The following is a 22297-nucleotide window of genomic DNA, read 5'->3' on the forward strand; positions in this document are numbered from 1 at the left end:
AAGGCGAACTAGTTTCTCACAGTACTTGTACTTTCTCAGATACTTAAGTGATATGTCTGTAATATGTCTGCTTATTGCCCAGAACACATTAAAGGCTATTTGACCAGCATTTTCCACACAAATATCAAGTTACTCTGATTTTGAGAAATACTGAAATAGGGCACATTTAGTCAGTTGGTGTCTTGCACTGAGTAGGTTGCTTTATGTGGTAAACTATATTTATTTGATGTGATCAGTATTCAGTAAATGCATAATACTTATTGTGTGGTAAACCACAGAGAGGAATGAATACTCTCTTGGGAGCCAACATAAATGTGTGATTGCATGATTTGTTTATCTCTGGTGTCACCGATGATAGACTGACAGAAATGTGGTCCACTTTGTCTTGTATAACTTCCAGGTTTTTAAAATAAGCAGTTTTCATTTATACATTGGTCAAGATTCTGACCTGATAACCTAAAGGCTGCGTGCCTGTACATCTGCTTTGAAATATCTCTGCCACCTAGTGGTAAGAAAATCTAAATCAAGCAGTTCGAGATTATGTGAGAAGATAAACTCGTCTACACTCTACAGATACACTCTACAGATAACTATCCTGTGTACTCTGGGTTATGCCTTTCCCCCCAGTGAATGACCACATGCCATGTGCAAGATTAGAGAATTCCTTGAATACAAGCCACATTTAGGGATCAGAGATGTCAACAGGACTGGACTTGGATTATTTTTTGGTATGTGTATATGTGTGTGTTCCCCTCAGCTGGTGCTAGCAGCAGCACGCTCCTCTGACTGTGAGGCCTGGTTACTACTTGTTGCTGGTACTACTGTTCACGGTGCAGCAGCCCCGACAGCTAACATGTCTGTTAGTTTGGCACATTTTATTGCATCTATTTTTGTTTTTACTATTTTCTCTCAGCTTTCCAGCTCCACCTTCTCGCCATTTGATCCATGAGCACACAGCATAGCTATGGGAGGGGCCGGTCACGTTACGAGATTTGATTGGGCAATCCAGTGTCAGTCATGAAAATGAACCAATGGACTGCTGTCACTGCTTGTTTGGCCGGTGCATAGTGGCCCTTCAGGCAAAAAAGTGATTGTTTTTCAATTTCTTTTTTCCAGTTTATTTTTTTTTCTTTTTTTCTTTTCAATTTTTTTACGTTAATGTCTTTACTTGTATTGGGAAATAGACTTTATGAGCATGATTTACAAATGGGGTTATATATAAAATTTCAAAATTAACATTTTTCAAGTGATGACTTTGTGTTATTGTACCTACTTTATAACCAATCCAACCCTTTAAGGCCACTTAAAATATCCTTATAGACCTATTGTTATATTTGTTGCAATTTCTGCTATTCTCTTGGCCAGATTACTCTTAAAATAAATTTTTTAATGTAAGTGAGACCTTTTAACATGATAAATAAAGGATATATAAAAGTCGCTTTGCAAAAAAGTGATTGCGGCTTTCACCTTGTGATAGGAATGTCGTTTGTGGCTCAAGATGACTTGATATCATTCATGATGGACTGGACACAATTGACATATAGGCCAAAAAGTTATTTATAGCAGTTTAAATACAGGCAATCACTTTTTGGCAAAATGCTGGAAATCAAGTTTTGGCACAACTCAACCCAAAAGTGCGTTGTTCCACCGAGAAAATGATGAGTCGTAGCCCTTTAGAGTTTTTCAGCAAATACAAAATGAAGTTTTTCTTTGGTTTTCTGACTGAGGCCAAATTGTGAAGAAATTAGCGATGCTATTTAATGAAACAGCATCACATAAACACAAGCCTTATAGGACAGCCGGCCTTTTCTGAGAAAACAGCTCGAGATCCTGGGGAATCATAATGAACGACAAACAGTACAGAAGGTATCATGATTATAATAATTAATTAAACCTTAACAAACAGTAGATGTAAACAAATAGATATTTAAACAAAATAAAAAAACAGACAAAACAATATTGCTCACAAAAATAAAAGAAATATATATACCTGTGTCTTTAGTTTTAGTCAAATCTGTTGACACTTAAAATCAGAGGACACACTGATCTATTTATTGAATTTTATATTACAAAGCCACCTTCACAAAGTGCTGTGTTTGCATCACCCCTGAAAACTGACCATATTGTCAAATTATATATAAAAAAGAAACTTACAAACAAACGTCTTGATGCATGCTCAATCATCCTGGTAGGGAAATCGCTAAGACTGAAGACGTCACTTGGATGAGCGATGGAATGTTTTTCCCACTGAAAACGCTATGTCCAGATGAACAGAATCAACTTTTTGGGACTTACAAACAAACAAACAAACAAACAAACAAACAAACAAACAAACAAACAAACAAACAAACAAACAAACAAACAAACAAACAAACAAACAAACAAAAACTGAACTGAAATTAGAAAGCCCACCCTGGAAACATACTAGAACTAATGTACTGAACTGGAAAAAAAAGATAATTAAAGTAAATCAGGAAATTAAGTAATCATGAAACTGTATATCTGAATAATGCATGGTCTCTATGCAAGTTTAAATAGACAAATATTAAACAAGATACTAAAATGTCCTTTATGTGCTTGGCACTATCAAAAAGAATAATAATATGTCCTACTATTCTTATGCAGATGATACACAGTTGTGCTTTTTATTTTTCTTTAATCATCTAACTACTGTTCACAGTTTAATAAGCTGCACTGATAACATTAACTGATGGATGTATAGAAACTTTTCAGAACTGAACAGAGACAAGACAGAAATATTTGTGATTGCACCAAAAATGTCAGAAACAGAATTTCGTCCATGTTTATCTTCTTCTCTCTGAACACAGTGAGCAAGTCAGGAACCTTGGCATTATTTTGGAACTCAGTTTGGATAATTATACAAATAAGGTCGCCAGAACAGCTTTCTACCACTTAACAAGTGTATGAAAAGTTAGAAAATATATTTCTGAGACTGACTTTGAAAAATGGGTCTATGCATTCATATCAAGCAGGCTAGACTACTGTTTGCCAAATCATTAGTAGGGTTACTTCAGCTTGTTCAGAATACAGTGGCCAGAGTCCTTACAGGCACATTGAAATTTGAACATATTACTCCAGTACTGTAGTAACTTCACTGGTTTCCAGTTCAGGACGGAATTAACTTTAAAATACTTCCTACAAAAACAAACAAAATACAAAAATTCAGCAGCCAAATTTTTTGGTGTCAGTATACTAAACAGCGATTGGCTCTCTTTACTCATGATGAAGCAGCCTGCCGCTGATCCTACGTCATCAACACGCGCCTGCTGTTCTCCCCGCGCCATTCCTACAAGCGTGTGTTTCCACCTCTCATTACATTACCACTGGCAGCGCTTTAGCAGCCACTGTTACAAGCACAGATTCTGTTTTCTACTGCTTTTCTTTTAGGTGAGTCCAGCTTCATATGTCTTTGTAGAAATATTTAATTGGTTGCCAGGACAAATACTACTGACGGACGTTGGTTTGGATAGAATAAGTTCAAGCTTGCTAGCTAGTCAGCCTAAAGTTAGCTTTGGTGTTTTGGGGTATATGCACGATTATGAACTCTGCCCACCCCGGTTCTTTAGTGAGTGAGCGGTATTTTGATTATAGATGACGCGCACTGGGGCAAGACTACAGCAAGTTGGACTATATAATCCTACAGCAGTAGTAAAAGGCAAATGTGAATCACATTAGTTTAAAAATTCTGCCCCACTATTACCCCACGCCACTGAGCTTGTTTTGGTTCCTTCTGTGCTTCAGAAACAAACTAACCCACTGCGTAGACATGCTAGCGACTGCGTTTGTACAATCATAACAAATCCTTGCTTTGACTAAAGGCCTGTAGACACATATAGCTATATATAGTGTAAAATGTCCAGGCGTGTGTTACCGTAGCTTTAGTTGGAGGTAAATCAGTAAATGTACCGATAGCCCCTGCAGTTGCCACCCTAGCTTTCTTGTCAACCGAGCCAACATTTGACAGCAAGCTAGTGTTAGCGACAGAAGCTACGGCAAGTGCAAAACAATATTTAGCTGCCTACCGCTGGATTAGCCTCATGTGTTGGCAATTTACGCGTGGGTGATATAACCCCCAAATCATATCACGATATTCAGGTAGTAGCATTTCATGTATGTAAATTAAGGGGTATTTTCTATCATTTTCCAATTAGCTGTTGTCAAGAGTGATTACTGAAAGAAGGTGCCAGCAGCCTTAAATCCAGTGACACAGCATATGATTTAAAGTATAAAATAACACTTTAGCTTAACAGTAAATAAAGTATCTTAACCTTGTAACGCTTCAGAAACTGCACAGCATCGTCAGATAATAAAACTAGAAAATATTTTCTGCGTGGGATGATCTCTCCTGCGTTGAGCTTTTTAACAGAATGCGAAACGCCCAGCTTTTCCACCGTGCAATTTTACGTCCATCTTTTGCTCTTCATGTGAACTAGTGAGGGCTACAACAGTGGTAATTGGAGTGATTTGTTTGAGTCACACATCATTAGGTGCTGGTATAATCTTCCTTTGTAGCTTAGCTGTACTCAGTGGCCTGTTTCTGTCTTAAGTGGCAAAACAAGTTTGTTTCTTCTATCTTCAGCGGGAACAGCTTTCTTTCCCTCTTTTGTGCTTTGTTGGAGATTATTGAAGTAGCTACCTTTTGAGCTACTAAATAGCAATTTGAGGTTGACACATTGGTCTTGCTCCTGCAGTCAGACTTGCCCCAGGTTTGTCTCATTACACTCACCAAGGACCGTGAATAGTTATGCAGATTTGGGTTGTGGATGAACAAGTTTAAGGTTGTGACTCTTACAGTGGTAAAACAAAAAAAGCAGTATGTGATCAGAACAGAGCACATTCTCATACTGTATGTCACTGTAGGGAAAACAAAAAACTGTCTTAAGTGCTTTGTTTCTTTTTGGGCCGTGGTGGGTTTTTTTTCTGGTAAAAGTTAAAGCATGTGTCATGAAAAAGAATTTTGGTATATTACAGTGGTCTACTTACTACCACCATTTTAATGATGTCTTTAACTAAAATACCCACCAAGAGTAAGCTAGATAATCCTGAAACTATCTTGAGATTCAGTTTCCACTCCGGAAATTGCCACTGAAACCATATTTAAATCACTTTAAAATAGTTTAAAATGTTGCTCTGTAAACCTTCTTTGTATAAAACAGCCGTCCACGACAGTGAGATTATCAGTATATCAGTAGACAATGTCCTAGCAAACCAGGCAGCTCACACAGGTCAGTTTTCTAAATGGATGATATTTTATTACATTACAGAAAAGATAAGCACGACTTAAACTCATAATGCTACTGATTGAAGTCAATCTGCAGATTCTGTGTTATCAGAATTTGTTTCAGTAATGCTTTAATAATGTATTCCTCCTCACCAGAAATTTGTCCTATAACATCACTAACCATAGGAAAATAAGTTATTATATTAAAGCATATATTACCTGAATAAACATTTTTAATAGATGGTATTTAATAGGAACTGCCTGGCAAAATCACAATGCCGTCATTGTTCATCCAAAGGCTTATTTCATTTGCCACTACATGCTCACTTAAAGCCCTTCCATTAGTACCTACTCAGGTCAGCTCAGCAGTGCTCGACATGGTTTTTTAGTACCTAAGGTAAACTTGGTGTATACCTTAGGTACTATGTGTGGGCTACCTTGGTAACCCCAAGTCCAACGGATGTAACCTTTTTGTATTTTAGTATAATTTTATTGTTTTGTTGTTAAATTTGACTGCAGAGAGCGGAACATCTTTATTTACCTTTTGATCAAACCTCAGCAGTATTGGTCTTGCATGGGGGAGGAGTTTGGGGACAGAGCCTGTCCTCCTGTGCTTTTCTCAGAGGGTTGAGTGTAACGTTATTAGCTGCTACTGCTGGAGCCAAGACTAGGCTCTCTGCCAAATCCGCCCTTCTATACAACATTTCAAAAACTGGATTTTATCCAAGTTTCAAATTTTTTCCCTCTGCTTTGCAAGCATTTCAGTGCTTGAATGCTCCACATAACACTCATTGTCATTTCGGTACCAGCTGAGTTTCTGTTGCTGCACCCTGTTTTTTTTTTTTTTTTTTTTAAAGCTTTTAGACTGGATTTAAACTCTACTAAACTTTAAACAAGAGAAGATTAAACCAAAAACACATTTTTCTTTTTTTGTATCATATTTTTTTATTTTATTTTACTGACTAATCACTATTTAACTTTAGTTTCTGCAGTAAACATACAGTACTGTCTAAAACTCTTGAACCAACCTTCATTTCTGTTGCTTCCAATGAGTTGGACTTTCTTAGTGTTTTTTTTTTCCTTCATGGCCTTGAGTGATAGTTCCCCAGTATTGCTACAGGTCTGTCTGTCATGACCATTTTCAGAGGAGGGTATTTTTGTTGACCGACTTACTATGACCTATGAAGCATTCATGTCGAAAGAGGCACCCAATTAAAGGGATAAAGCAGTGTTATGTCTACATACAGTGGTGTGAAAATAATGTTTACCCTCTTCCTGATTCCCCTGTTTTGCATATTTGACACACTTGCATGTTTCAGATCATCAATTTTTTTTTGTATTAGATGAAGATAACCCCAATGAATACAAAATCCAGTTTTTAAAAGATGATTTCACTGATTAAGGGAGGCAAGTTATCAAAATCTACCTGTTCCTGTAAAAAAGTAATTGCCCCTCCTGTTAGATCATGAATTAACTTTGACCACATTTTTTTGGAAAGCTGAGTTCAGTTTTACTAAACACACTCGGGCATTATTACTGGCAGACCTGCTGAATCAAGAAATCACTGAAATAGAATCTGTCTGACAAAGTGAAACAGGCTAAAAGAGCTCTAAAAGCAACACATCATGCCACGATCTGAAGAAACGCCTGTGAAACGAAGTCACTGAAATCTGTGAGGCGGAAAGGGTTACATATAGCCATTTGTAAGGCTTTGGGACTCAATTGAACCAAAGTGAGAGCCATTATACACAAATGGAGAAAACTTGGAACAGTGGTGAAGCTTCCCAGGAGTGACCGGCCTACCACAATTACTCCAAGAGCACATCGACGTCTCATCTAGGAGCTCACAAAGTACCCAGAACAACATTAAAGAACCGCAGGCTTCACATGTCTCAGTCAAGGTCAGAGTTCATGATTCAAAGAAAGTGACTGGTAGAGCAGGGCGATATAACCAAAAATATTTCTCACGATATAGATTTGAAAATTTGCGATAACGATATAACTGACGATATAATTGACACTAGAGAAAATACTTTACAACTCCACAATTTTATTAGTGCAAAAAAAACCCCATCAATGTATTTTCACTTAAACAAGCAGCTGTTTTTTTACATTAAAGTTGTATAAAAACGTAACAGTGCAAATTCCTTGCTGACAGTTTAACCAAAAGGCATTTCCAGTGGAAATTGGCCGACATATCCTCAGCATAACCATGTATAATATCCACAAAACTTAAAAAGAGGCTATACACACACAATACGGTAATATTTTGTTGAAGCACAGTACGTATCACTCCGCGAGGCTCCTGCCTACGATAGCCGTAATGCCCCGACAATCCATCAAGCGGTGTGGGTTCGTAGCTTAGCAAAGTCGTACTAAAACATTTGACAGATTTTCGAGCGCCGTGTACGACATAAAATCGTTTCGAGGTCAGTAAACGCAACCAGAATTCATACATAAGGCACATGGGATTATAAGGGGCACGATTTTCAGAAAAATCAAAGGTTTGATTTTAAGTGTGCCGTATTTACCAAACAACACGGTAATAACGACGGCCCGCTAGCATGCTCTACCAAAAATAGTGCTTTGTTGTGTATCTGACGGACGAAAGCTAAACCAGTTCCACACCACTGTCGTTGCACCATTTTTACAAACCAATTCTGGTTCATCCGTTTCATTCAACGATCCGCTTTCGTCTCTGTGGACTGATGAGACAAATGTTGAACTTTTTGGAAGGTGTCTGTCCCATTACATCTGGCATAAAAGAAACTGATTTTCAGAAAAGGAAAATCGCACCAATAGTAAAATATGGTGCTGGTAGTGTAGTGGTCTGGGGCTGTTTTATTGCCTCAGGACCTGGAAGACTTGCTGAATTCTGCTGTCTACCAAAACATCCTTAAGTAGAATATCCGGCCATCTGTTTCTGACCTCAACTTGAATATTGAATAAAAAGGCAGTTCATGCTTGAAAATCTTACAATGGGGTTGAGATGAGCCAAAATTCCTCTCTGTAAAAGACTCATTGCACTTGTTGCTGGTAAGAGTGGCCCAGCCATTATTAGGTTTAGGGGGCAATCAGTTTTTCACACAGGGCCATATAAGTTTGGATTTTTTTCTCTCCCCGTAATAATAAACACCTTCATTTAGAAACTGCTTTTTGTGTCTAATATTTAAATTTGTTTGATGATCTAAACATTTAAGTGAAACAAACATACAAAAATTAGCAAATAGTATTAATAGAAGGGTGACTGTCAAGACGCCATACTTAAGGAAAGAAAATAGAAATAAAAATATGACGTAAGTTACAGATGTCAAAACAAGGGATTTTTATTGGACTGAATTATTGGATTCTTTGGAGTGAAATCCTTTTTTGCCATTTCTGATTCAGTTTGCATGGAGATGGTCAGGAAAGCGTTGTCAACAGTCACAAGAGTGGAATGTGAGTTGGAAATGAAAGTGTAGAAGTACCCCTCCCTGTAAATAAAAGGAGAAAATCTTATTTGTCAAGTGCTTTGTGAAAAATAAGTGAATATTATAATCAGTTGGCTCTGCAGAATGAGCCTTTCATCCTGCAGATGAACTTCGAATTCCACCGTCTTAGACTGCAGCTGGTGACAGTCCTTATTCTGGTCTGCAGGCTCAGTAAACTCACTGTAGCGGCACTTGAATCAGTAGTCACTTTCTGCAGTTTCCAGTTGGAGTGACCCTCCAGTTCGCAGCAGTTCTGCTTCCACTCTCAGAGAAAGCAGAAACCACATTGCCACAATAACAACCTGGACACTGATCGCAGATAGCATCATTTACACAGGCAAATAAGGGGGGGAATAAGCTCGAATTACTTAAAGTATACTTGGTAACTCTTATTATGTCTGGGTGGCCCACCAAGGTAAAGTTTATCTGTGAGGAAACGCTTATCAATTTGTAGGTGAATGTTTATCTTAAATCAAGATAACTGTGCTCACAAAGTCGACCTTCATTAATGTCTTTAAGAATTGACTGGTACTAGTCTTACTATAATCAAAATTAATAATGGTAATGTATAATGCATGGACTGTGCACTACAATAATTATACTTTGTAATGTGAAAATTGCACCGGCCGCAATGCTCCTGATGCATTCTTAATGCACATGTAGTTACAGACGCACACAGTGTTTTGTGGTGCAGGATATTTACTTTTGGACTGTAGATGGCAGTCTTGTTGTTCCCTATGCTGTTTTTCTAACCTAGTCATGAAAAGTCAGCCACCATACTACTAATGATTTCACGGATGGCACTTAGTAGTATGGTGCCAATTTAATATGACTGGTTTGTTAAAAGGATTATTTAAAAACGTTTTTAATGTAATGTATTTGGAATAACACTAATAAATGTATTTTTTTATTCATATTGTAAATGGCTCATTTTGTTTTGTACTGAGGAGAGTGTTTTAAAAAAAGGGAAACAAAATCTGTTAATCCCTTCATGAAAGGTTGAGCTCATAATGAAGGATTCATGTTATCAGTGTAGGCCTGGTTAGGCAACAGTTCATTATTCAGACTGTGAAAGTGACTCGGGTACTTCCTTTGAGACTGAAAAACACCTTTGGACGTGTGAAGCTGGGGTTCTTGAATTCTATCTGGGACAGAACAGCTCTTTGTACAGCCGAGATGACTGTCAGTGTTTCTATTAGGTGCGCTTCTCTTTATTCGGATGGGTTTGTTTCTTTCCCAGTCAGTTTGACAGTGATTTCAGCACTGCTTGATCTATAATAAAAATAAGATGGAAAAAGATGCAGCCACAGACAAAGCAACAGAAATTCCTTGTACTGACATTTTTTTTTGTAGATGTAATTTGACTGCATCAGCTTTAGCTACACTGAAACAATTTTGAAAGGTTTTACTCCCAGCTCAACCAGAACTTTTCACGGACAGAAAAAATAAATTCTGCTTTCTGTCTGTCTTTCCTTCTCTCCCTCCCCTTTTGTTTTCCTTCAGATATATCCAGCTATGGATATGGACAGTGCCAGTTCAGTGGTGCTGCAGGCCTTAACCCAAGCTACCAGTCAGGACACAGCTGTGCTCAAGCCTGCGGAGGAGCAGCTCCGGCAGTGGGAGACCCAGCCAGGCTTCTACTCAGTCCTTCTGGTGAGGCCATGATATCAAAGAAGAGAAATAAAGTCTACATCAAAACCACTAAAACTAATAAAGATCTTAATAGGGTATTTTGCTGAAAGTTAGATGCCACCGGGTTTAATTTATCTGCTGAAACGTATCATTTTAGGGCTTCTTTGTTTTCAGATGGATGGAAATATTTCTCTCGGCATTAGAACAGGACACTGAGGAGTAAGATATTTTCTGTTTTAACAGTCTGTCCAGTCACCTTCACACGAAAGTAACTAACAAGTTTTTTTTCTTTTTTAACCACATCAACTGTCAATATGCAAAAGCATGTGTGGTGACAAAGCTGGTAAACAATGCCCTGACCGGCACCTACCACTTGGTGTCTTTTCACCACAAAGCCCTTGTGGATCCACAGTGGATCCTCACACATTTTTGTTTGCTGTCTAAACCATACAATACAATACAATGAGATGGATTTCACTTTCATCTCTCTCTGCATTTTGTAAATAAATTGGCTCAGGTTGTGTTCTGCAAGGGTAAGCTCGAATGATTATTACATTCATGGAACAGTTTATTATTTTCCTTTATATTTGCCAATAATACACTGTAGATTTGTGAGACAACACTGCATGCGATTTCCTTTTCACGTTGGAAGTCTCTCCGAAAATTCCTTTTGAAACTACTTCTCCATGATGTGAAATATAGTGAAACTAACGATAGCCTTTGTTGTCTGTCTCCTCTCGTAGTCCTGTTGCGTCTTAGACACGGGATATGTTACATTCCGGGTTTTACAGTGACATGATCTTATTATTCAAACATTGATGATATTTGTTGATGTTACAACAGTTACTGAATGAGCCATGCTTCTTGCACAATGAGTACTATGGGTGAGGTCTAACAGTACATCACGTAATATTAGATGCATTAGGTTAGACTTCCTCTTTTAACCGTATTAGAATAAAACATTTTCACAGCTACTTAGGGTGTCATCTTGCAAATTATCTATCTAGTTATGCTAATGCATCCATGCACACTTTAGTAACCTTTAGTAAGTCACAGCAATTAGTAATGTGTAAGTTTGTAAAGACAGCTTTGTGAGGTGAGGTACACAAAGTAATTTGATGTTAGCTTCTGATTATTCCGGTCTTTATTTTGGGGTGGGTTTTTTTTTTTTTTTTTTTTTTTTAAAGGCAGTAAATGTAGTTACCACTGTTGTGCTATGTGACTAAAGATGCTGAGCTCTCTCTCTTTGGAGAAGCATAAGGATGGATCCCTCCGGATGATGATGCTGCAGGTATTGAATCAGTGCTGCAGTATTAAATTGATGATGACCCTGATGAAGGCTACAAGCGGAAACGTGCTGCTTAAGCAATAAAGGTCTTCTGTATACTCAGTATTGGGAAGGTTACTTTTAAAATGTATTCCATTACAGATTACAGAATACATGCCCCAAAATGTATTTTGTAACATATTCCGTTACATTACTCAATGAGCGTAATGTATTCTGAATACTTTGGATTACTTAATGTATTATCATGCTTTTTACAACTACATGAAAGTACTATTGTGTGATTTTTATTACTATTACTGAAGGCTACTCGCCATTAGGGCTGCCACAAACGATTATTTTGATAGTCGACTAGTCACCGATTATTTTTGCGATTAGTTGACTAATCAGATCATGCATCCATTGGACGTACAGCTTATTGCACCAGCATGCATCTGCTCTTATATAACTATCATTAGCTCTGGGAAGACACAAAGGACGACTGTTTGCCTTTCCTGGACTGCGCTGTGCACATTGAAGAGAACGGCAAACTCAACATCGAAGTTTACCGGAAGCCCACACACACGGACCAGTACCTCCTCTTTGACTCCCATCACCCTTTGGAACACAAACTTGGAGTAATTAGGACCCTACACCACCGGGCAGAACATGTTCCCTCTAAGCCTGAAGGAAAAAAAGAAGGAACACACACATGTAAAGGAAGCACTCGTGCGGCTATCCTAAATGGGCGTTCTTAAAGTCAGCAAAGAGGCACAGAAAAGAAGACCAGACACCAGCGAGGGAGGATAAGAAGGACAGACGCAAAGGACAGACGCAACAACATTGTCATCCCCTATGTAGTCGGTGTATCAGAAAAACTCAGTTTTCTCCAAGCATGACATCCCGGTGCATTTCAGACCCAGCAACACGCTCAGACAAAAACTGGTTCACCCGAAAGACAAAACGCCAAAACACAAACTTAACAATGTGGTGTATGCTGTACAGTGCAGCGAGGAATGCTCAGACCTCTACATTGGAGAGACCAAACAGCCACTTCACAAGCGCATGGCACAACACAGAAGAGCCACCTCCACAGGACAAGACTCAGCAGTCCATCTGCATCTTAAGGATAAAGGACACTCTTTCGAGGATGCCAATGTTCACATTTTGGACAGAGAGGACAGATGGTTTGAAAGAGGAGTCCACTGTGAGCGACCATCTTTGAACAGAGGCGGGGGTTTACGACACCAACTCTCTGCCATCTATAATCCAGTTTTGAGATCCCTTCCCAGACGCCTTAACGCCCACTCACATCCTGGGCCATCTGACCTCAGGAATTCGCATGATAAGGTGGGGCCAGGTTTCACAATGAACACACCCGAAACTCTGGCTGATTGGGACCCACACCCAGTTTCACACCTTGGCTCAGGCGATTAGAGGATCATCAGGGGGTCCTTTTGTCCCTCTGTGGGGGGTTACTCCTACTAGGTTATATCTGGGACTCTCCACCATTTGACCTTAGAACTGAAGAAGCTTCTCGGATGAGAGGTGAAACGTCTTCAAGCAACTTAAAGAAGTCCAGACGCTTTTCTTTGCAAGCTCCTTTGACTAATAAGAGTAATATTAAAACTAACCAGCTGCCGCCATTGTTGGAAACTGAGCTGGGCTGCGCTATGAATTCTGGGACAGAGCTACTTCTTCTTCTTCGGGGTTTAATGGCAGCTGGCATCCTTGTACATGCAGTGCTGCCATCTTCTGATTCAGTCCATTATTACACTCTTAAATCCTACTACTTATTCCTGCGTCTTTTGGGATCTTACAAAGCGTCAAACGACGCGTCGACTATTAAATTAGTCATCGACGATTTTAACAGTCGACGTAATAGTGACTAGTCGACTAATCGTAGCAGCCCTACTCGCCATACCAATACCAACTAGATTTTTAAATTGTAATATATAATGAGTAACAGTAGGTTGACATTAGGTAAGGCTGCACTTTTTGCAGCGATCTCGTACGGAAAACTATTCCGCGCGTATATAAAACAGGTCCGTGGCTCCGAACCGCAGTAAAGGAACCTCTGACTAATACGTCGGGTTCCGTGTCGGGCTCCGTGTCGGGCTCATAGCCAAAAACTAGCCTTACTTTGTTGTTTGGGTCAAGTTTGCTAGTGAGAGACAGAGAGAGGCGTTGAAAGGCTGCTCCACCAGAACTTATTGTTTTGGAGGAAAACACGAACACAGAGTACAGTCGAGTCTTAAGAACTTACTTAGAACTGGGCTATACTGCCCATGAGGCTACATTCTTTAGGGCTATGCCTGTAACACTCTGCCTATTGCTTTCATATTAAATCACTTTTTGTACAATAACTTTTAATTATGCGGGCCGCAAGTGGGGGTAACATGGGCCGTGAGATTGAGACACAGGCATTAGAGCCTCTTAATATGTGTTTTGTTTGGGTTTCCGCTGGCGTAGAATTACCAAAAATAGAGAGGGGACAGCCTAACATAGGAAACAGGAAAAGACCGCCATGTAATCCTTTTAATTCAACAAAGTAACTGTATTCTGAATACCACCTTTTTAAACGGTAACTGTAATGGAATACTGTTACTCATATTTTGTATTTTAAATACGTAATGGCGGTACATGTATTCCGTTACTCCCCAACACTGTGTATACTACAGGTGTTGCTGGATCTTCCATCTCTTTAGTAACCAGTTAGCTCAGGAAAATAACTTTTAGATTTACCGGTACAGCACTTAAACTGATGCAACTAATGTAGATACCTAATCAGCAAATTATATTACAGCAAGTCAGCGCAATTAGGCATGTAGACATGACCAAGATGACCTGCTGAAGTTCAAACTCAATGTCAAAACGGGAAAAAATGTGATTTCAAGTGACTTAGCTTGGCATGGTTGTTGGTGCTAGACAGCCTAATATTTCAGAAACTTTGTAATATCCACTGAACAGCCGCTCTCTGGACAAAAATGCGTTGTTGCTGCCAGAGGTCAGGGGAGATGGCTTCACTGCTTCAAGCTAATAGGAAGACCACAATAGCTCCACTTGTTACAATCAAGGTATGCAGAAGAGTATCTGAACACCCAATATGAAGGTGACACACTTGCCAGCTAAGAATAGGAACCTACAGTTCACACGACATCACCAAAATTGACAATAAAAGGTTGCCCCATACTTTGGGCCCCTTAGTACCAATTGAGCATTGTTTAAACACCCGAGCCTACCTGAGTAATGTGGTTGCCCATCTCCATCTCTTTTTGACCACACTTTTTTGTGTAAAGGCTGTTTTCGTTCTCATTTTCTGATTGCTGCTTCCAGTAGGAGTAATGCACTCAAATTCACAAAGATCCAAAGATTTCTTTTGATATAGCACTGTACTTCAGAGGCCTTCAAAGTCTTGAGATCGTAATCCAACATAGCACCTGTTGGGTGTGGTGAAATGGGAGAGTCACATTGATGTACAGCCAACAAATCTGGTGCAACTGTGTGATACTATTGTGTCTGAGGAATGGGGTCATGTTGTTGAAGCTGTGCCACAAAGAATTTAGGCAGTTCTGAAGTTTTTTGGTTTTTCCCAAATGCTTTTTCAACAAAACAAGGGAAGCATTTCTAGAAATACTAGTTTTCTTTAGAAAGCATAGAATACTTGTATTTACACACATTAACAGAATTATTTAAGAAAAATTAAATATTACCAGTGGCAATATTATCAGCTCTCTGGAAAACTAAACTTTTTATTGAGCACAAAGCACTGCTGTGAACTGATGTTTTAATGCTTGAAGCTTGTAAAATCAAGTTAAAACTGAAGGTTATCTTAAAAAACAGTATAAAAACTTGAGGAAAAAATATGATACTAAAAACAAAAGAAATCAGATTAAATCAGACTTGAGAAATAGAGTTGTTGGTGCTTACATATAAGAAGATGGATATACAAAGTTATCAGAGCGTATAGTGTATAAGTATTGAAAAATTGAAGAGAGAGCCACACAGTATAGAACAAACCTGGCAGAGGAAGGAAGCAAAAGATTTGAAGGACTCTAGAAAGAAAACTAGTGAAAGCTGTGTCTAAAGACCCCAGAACAAGTGCCAAGACATTAGTGGATGACTAGCAAAGTGTCAAAGAAGACGATCCTGCACAGAAATGGACAAAGAAAGGTTTGCAACCTTGCAGGAAACGTGTGAGACTTGTTTAAAGCTACAACAAGTCACAGCGGGCTGTTACCCAGAAAAAAAGGATACACAATACACAATTGTCTATTAGTAACAGGGAGGCTAATAGTAATAGTTGACCCTGGTAGTTTTTGTAAAATAATAACAAGCTGGTTTTTTGCATATCTCATATGTATAGGACCAACTACGAGATTTCCCTGAGGTTAGTTAGGACATAGAGAGATGGCGAGGCACAAAGTGAAAGTTCCTCCTACATGGAGGTTTTTTTTTTTATTTTTTATTTTAGTTTGTTTGTTTTAAATTCCCACCTAACATTATTGCTGTTCAGGGCATTCTCCAACAAGCCTGACTGAGTGAGCTGAGCAACTAACGATGTGTGAGACAGTTCTGTGAGCCTGTCTCTTCCTGGATGCAGTTCAGACTTGTGCCATTTTAAAAGTGATAAGTGAATGCTAGCAGAGCCAGCCAAATAAGACTGTAACTTTTATGGAAAGGGAATAAATGTTGCTCATGAAACTGATGCATTCAGATGGCCTCAGATTAATGGAGGAGAATGCACATCAGAATGTGACATTTGTTTCTCTCCTTTAATTGCAAGTGTAGGATGGCCAAGATGTTAACTTTGACCTTACATTGCAAAAATGTAAAACACATTTTTTTTCCCCCGTGTGAACTTTTAGACATAGGTACAAACTGTAGCATAATTGGTGGGGACATACAATCACAAGGTGATTTATTATTACATTTGTAATACTGAAAATCACCACAAACTTTTTCTTTAACTCACTTTAAAAGCGTGTGTGCTTTGATGTTTTGTGGAATTGGGGGGTGGGGTCATATTGCTAGACCCCATCTCAAAAATCCCATCTTGGGTCATCCTTAGCTTTGAGTTCAGTGTTATCTCTGGAGTCACAGATGATTTAAATTTTCACGAGATGTTCCTGATACCACGGTCCCTGGCAATTACGCCATGGTGTGCTGTGTGCGCGCTGTCTCATCTCATTTAGTATGATAGCGGTCTCTTAATCTCTCACCTCAGAGATGGTACAGAAGGTGTCAGTAAATAAAGAGCAAGGGAACCAAAGCAGCTGAATTACTGTTTCAGAGAGGAATCTGATGAGGATTTTGTTTCTTTCTTAACTTGCATAGTTAAATAAAAAAAACAGATGGATATTTTAGGTTTGCATTAAAGCAAAAGTAAAAGTTATGCTTTTTGAAAAATCACATTGTCATTTTATCTCCCAAACTTGAAAGGACTAAGTTTCCAATCTTTGATGTTACTGTTCTCTCTTTATGGAGCCTCTGCCTTTGCCGTGTAAGGAAGAATTACTTTACACAGCAGTATTTTCTGTGGTTACGTTTTAAATCTCAGTGATTTTGGCATTTATGATAAGTAAAGCTGCATTAGTTTGGTCACTTGAGACATATTGTAACATAAAGTCAGTGTGACCTGGATTTTAACGGTGCTGTACAGTGGGGCAAAAAAGTATTTAGTCAGCCACCGATTGTGCAAGTTCCCCCACTTAAAATGATGACAGAGGTCAGTAATTTGCACCAGAGGTACACTTCAACTGTGAGAGACAGAATGTGAAAAAAAAATCCATGAATCCACATGGTAGGATTTGTAAAGAATTTATTCGTAAATTAGGGTGGAAAATAAGTATTTGGTCACCTCAAACAAGGAAAATCTCTGGCTCTCACAGACCTGTAACGTCTTCTGTAAGAAGCTTTTCTGTCCCCCACTCGTTACCTGTATGAATGGCACCTGTTTGAACTCATCGTCTGTATAAAAGACACCTGTCCACAGCCTCAAACAGTCAGACTCCAAACTCCGCCATGGCCAAGACCAAAGAGCTTTCGAAGGACACCAGGAAAAGTATTGTAGAGCTGCACCAGACTGGGAAGAGTGAATCTACAATAGGCAAGCAGCTTGGTGTGAAAAAATCAACTGTGGGAGCAATCATCAGAAAATGGAAGACATACAAGACCACTGATAATCTCCCTCGATCTGGGGCTCCACGCAAGATCTCATCCCGTGGGGTCAAAATGATCATGAGAACGGTGAGCAAAGATCCCAGAACCACACGGGGGGACCTGGTGAATGACCTGCAGAGAGCTGGGACCAAAGTAACAAAGGTCACCATCAGTAACACACTACAACGGCAGGGAATCAAATCCCGCAGTGCCAGACGTGTTCCGCTGCTGAAGCCAGTGCATGTCCAGGCCCGTCTGAAGTTTGCCAGAGAGCACATGGATGATACAGCAGAGGATTGGGAGAATGTCATGTGGTCAGATGAAACCAAAGTAGAACTTTTTGGTATAAACTCAACTCGTCGTGTTTGGAGGAAGAAGAATACTGAGTTGCATCCCAAGAACACCATACCTACTGTGAAGCATGGGGGTGGAAACATCATGCTATGGGGCTGTTTTTCTGCCAAGGGGACAGGACGACTGATCCGTGTTAAGGACAGAATGAATGGGGCCATGTATCGTGAGATTTTGAGCCAAAACCTCCTTCCATCAGTGAGAACTTTGAAGATGAAACGAGGCTGGGTCTTCCAACATGACAATGATCCAAAACACACCGCCCAGGCAACAAAGGAGTGGCTCTGTAAGAAGCATTTGAAAGTCCTGGAGTGGCCTAGCCAGTCTCCAGACCTCAACCCCATAGAAAATCTGTGGCGGGAGTTGAAAGTCCGTGTTGCTCGGCGACAGCCCCAAAACATCACTGCTCTCAAGAAGATCTGCATGGAGGAATGGGCCAAAATACCAGCTACTGTGTGTGCAAACCTGGTAAAGACCTATAGTAAACGTTTGACCTCCGTTATTGCCAACAAAGGTTATGTTACAAAGTATTGAGTTGTATTTTTGTTATTGACCAAATACTTATTTTCCACCCTGATTTACAAATAAATTCTTTACAAATCCTACCATGTGGATTCATGGATTTTTTTTTTTCACATTCTGTCTCTCACAGTTGAAGTGTACCTCTGGTGCAAATTACTGACCTCTGTCATCATTTTAGGTGGGGGAACTTGCACAATCGGTGGCTGACTAAATACTTTTTTGCCCCACTGTATCTTAAAGGGCTTGTAGCCATCAGAGTACTGTGTAGTCCTACTCATTTGAGCTAACAAGGCACTGTGAGCTGAGCTGATTATGTTTCTTTCCCACAGAATATCTTCAATAACCACATGCTGGATGTGAATGTCAGGTGGCTTGCGGTTCTGTACTTCAAAAATGGCATCGACAGATACTGGAGGAGAGTTGCACCTCAGTAAGTGCTTGCTTGTGTCACGTTCTCTGCTGCTAATCAGCCTCTCTATTCTGCCTTTCCATTTTAGACCTTTTCTTTTCTCTCCTGCAGCTCATCGTTTCCTTTCTTGTCTCTTCCACTCCTGAAGCATGTCTATTCATCGGTCTTAATCTCTTTGCCTGATTTTGAGGCTTTATTTTCAAATCTTTTTGTTTCATATTTGCAGTTGCAATTTTCTGTTTTGTCACAGCCTCCATGTCCTCCATTTTCCCATTGTCTTTCCTTCACTAGTTTTAGCTTACATCTGCATTTCTCTCTCCATCACTTCTCACAGCTGCCATTTTCCCCCTTTTTTACCTTCTGTCCTGATTATTCATATCATTGTGATTTGATTTTATGCTCGGTTTATTCTTTTGTGTCTCTTTTGTCTGGTGTAAGATCGGATTTTAGTAGTCAAAACCTACAAATTTTCTTCGGGTACCTGACTAGCTGGCTTTTGTAAGGTTTGAATGGACGTTTGCTGTTAAACTCACAGGAGAGGAGCTGGTTGGAGGTAATCGGTTCTGCCTAAGCACTTGTGGCCACTCTTTGACTGCTTCGCATTGTTGCAGTTCATTTCTGTTGTTGTTGTAAGTTTGGTAAGTTTTCTGCTCTTACCAAAGTTGAGTCACTCTTGTCAGTAGTTCTGTAAACTAAATTTTACTTGGAGTGCTGTGGTCCGTGGATTATTGATGCGATTACTTTTGGACAATGCCATTTACCCAGAGGTTGGATAGTGTGTGACTCAGCACAGTTCATGTGGTGTCAGTGTATGAAGTGTAGGCAACATGACATAACATTTTTGTTACAGCAGCTTACAGTAATAGACTTTAACTGAATTAATTTAAAAATTGTTTAAAAAAAAATTAATCTGTGAGTGTGTTGCCAGATTTAGTTAACTTGAGGTTTTGAAATACTTTGTCCAGGTACATTTACAATAGTTATTGTTTCTAAGTCATTAGCAAAGCCACATTTTTGCGTCAGTCCTTTAAATAAGCAATTATTGAACAGCAAGCCTTGGATTTTTGTCTCACTTTCTGAAGGGACTTTTAGTTACAGTACTGGGTAGAGTAGTAGATGATGATAAATAGTTTTAACAAGTCATTGTTAAAAAAGCTAATGCCCATTTCCATCCAAAATGGTGTTACTAGATACCATTACAGGCCGCACCAACTCGGCTCTGTGTCCTGGCTCATTTTAGCACGACTGTGCCACTTGGAGCTAATAGTGCCGTCATCAGTGTTAATGTAACACATGTGCTGCTGCTGTGACAAGCCCAGAAATTCTCCTATGAAAAAGGTCAACTTCCTTTTTAATGGACTTAATGAAAAAGCCTAAATTAAGATGGTACAAATGTAAAAGGTAAAGCAGCTTTACAATCAAATAATAATCAAATATTAAAACTACAGAGATGAATACAGTTAAAAATATGACATTAATGGATAATACAGTAATTTACCTGTTTACAGTTTCCCGCTCTGATCAACAGATGTTCCAGTGACTTCAAATTACAACATAAAAACTTAAAGCTGAAGAATTCTTACTTAACCTAATGTTAAACTGATAAATCTATTTGTTACATTTATGCCATCCCTGGTGTACTGTCAGCTTTGGGAAAACCGCTGACCTCGATGCAACCAGAACCAACATTGTACAAACGAAAAGGACATTTATGCAGAACCGGGTGATTTACATTTTTAGTTGGAATTCGGTTGATTTAGCTGAATTGTTATGAGTTAATTTTATGGAGTTGTACTATAGTGTGCCCTAGTTTGGCAAATGAATGAATAAATATTGTTAAAGTAGGATTTAAGTAATTTGCTTGTAAAACAATAGAAAGCTGGCCTATATTCTCCACTGTTGCTGAGGGAGTGACTCACTTGAGCAACCTGCAGTTCTTAGAGAGGTTTTTACACCAAATCTGCTTCTTGTTCTGCATTTATTCAAATGCATTTTTGAAAATACATCTCCCTGCAACATATTATGTGGCTGGAAACACCCACATAATAGCCAGAACAACCTAATAAAATTTGGAGTTGAGTGTTTCTCTTTCAGGAAATTTTCAGTCTGTGCATTGTGTTAAATCTTTTTGTGTCTCTCACTTGGTTGATATTTTCCACCCTCAAATCATCAGATTTTCTAGCTCCTTGCAGACTTACAAGGACAAAATGGGGCTCAGGAGCATACTTGCTTACGTTAATATATCTTTTAATCTTTCATCCTGTATTTCTTTAAAGCTTGCCTCACCCCCGTATTCCCAAAATATGTGTGTGTAGCAAATCTTGTATTACTAATTTGCAATCTCCCTGCAAGTAATTTGACTTCCACCCATCTCGCTTCTCTTTCTGCCACGGGTTACAGCATGAGTCACTCCTCACGGTTCTTCAAATCAGATGCTTTCAATGTGCCTAACTTCAGCAGCAGCTGAATTAGAACAGGGTAACTCATCATAAAACAACATATTTTCTTGCATATTCACACAAATTGTGACTATTTTGCGACCTCCAAAGTATATCTGGTTTGGAGGACAGCAGGTTTATTCAAAGTTTACTAATTAATTAATGCATTTCACAGGATCTTCACTTAATAATGTAGCACATTTAATTGATTTTAATAAATCCCTTACCAAGTTGGCTATTTTGTCATATTCATTATTGCCATAATATTAAAGTCTGTGATTTGCACGTCTAGAATCCAAATTGAGATAATAGGGGTCTCTTAGGATATGTGCTGCATTCAACAATGCCAGGGCGGCTGGCACTCGCTCCTCGTAATGCGACATGGTGGCTCAGTAGTTGGCATTCTTGCCTTCAGCTAGAAAATTCTGGGTTTAACACTTGGTCCTGTTTTATTGTGGATAATTTGAATGAATATTCCTGCACACTACAGTCTGATTACTGTGTCTAAGATCAAAATGAATTAAATCTGCAACATGAGGTACATGAATAAAGACATTGTGCAAAAAAGTAACAGTTTATCTATATTAGGTCTACAATTAATGTGCAGTAGTATGCAAAAGTCTTGAGCCACTCCTCATTTCTTCATCTGCAGTGATTTATTGAAAGGTTCAAATATACATGGAAGTACAGTATGGAAGGTCAGTATTTGAGATGACCACCTTCTTCATCACAGTCTCTCCTCTTATGCAAGCTTTCTTATGACATCTTCAAGTAGTTTTAACGAATAGTTTTCAAGCTTCTTAAAGG

The 22297-nt window shown here is 39.0% G+C and overlaps 1 protein-coding gene across 1 annotated transcript in view; it reads left to right on the forward strand.

Annotated features, from left to right (window-relative positions):
- The first annotated feature begins 3258 nt into the window (after window positions 1-3258).
- Window positions 3259-22297, forward strand: part of ipo11 (importin 11) — a 138380-nt gene continuing 119341 nt past the window's right edge. Inside the window, exons 1-3 of the mRNA XM_086314682.1 lie at window positions 3259-3408; window positions 10216-10365; window positions 18973-19073. Coding sequence (XP_086170808.1) covers window positions 10228-10365; window positions 18973-19073 — 239 coding nt within the window. The 5' untranslated portion in view covers window positions 3259-3408; window positions 10216-10227. The remainder of the gene's footprint in view (window positions 3409-10215; window positions 10366-18972; window positions 19074-22297) is intronic.

Source organism: Aulonocara sp. 'chitande type north' Nkhata Bay, linkage group LG12, assembly GCF_057382095.1.
Source record: "Aulonocara sp. 'chitande type north' Nkhata Bay isolate Kocher_YH1m ecotype deep benthic linkage group LG12, A_spYH_male_GT1.1, whole genome shotgun sequence".
Lineage (NCBI taxonomy): Eukaryota > Metazoa > Chordata > Actinopteri > Cichliformes > Cichlidae > Aulonocara > Aulonocara sp. 'chitande type north' Nkhata Bay.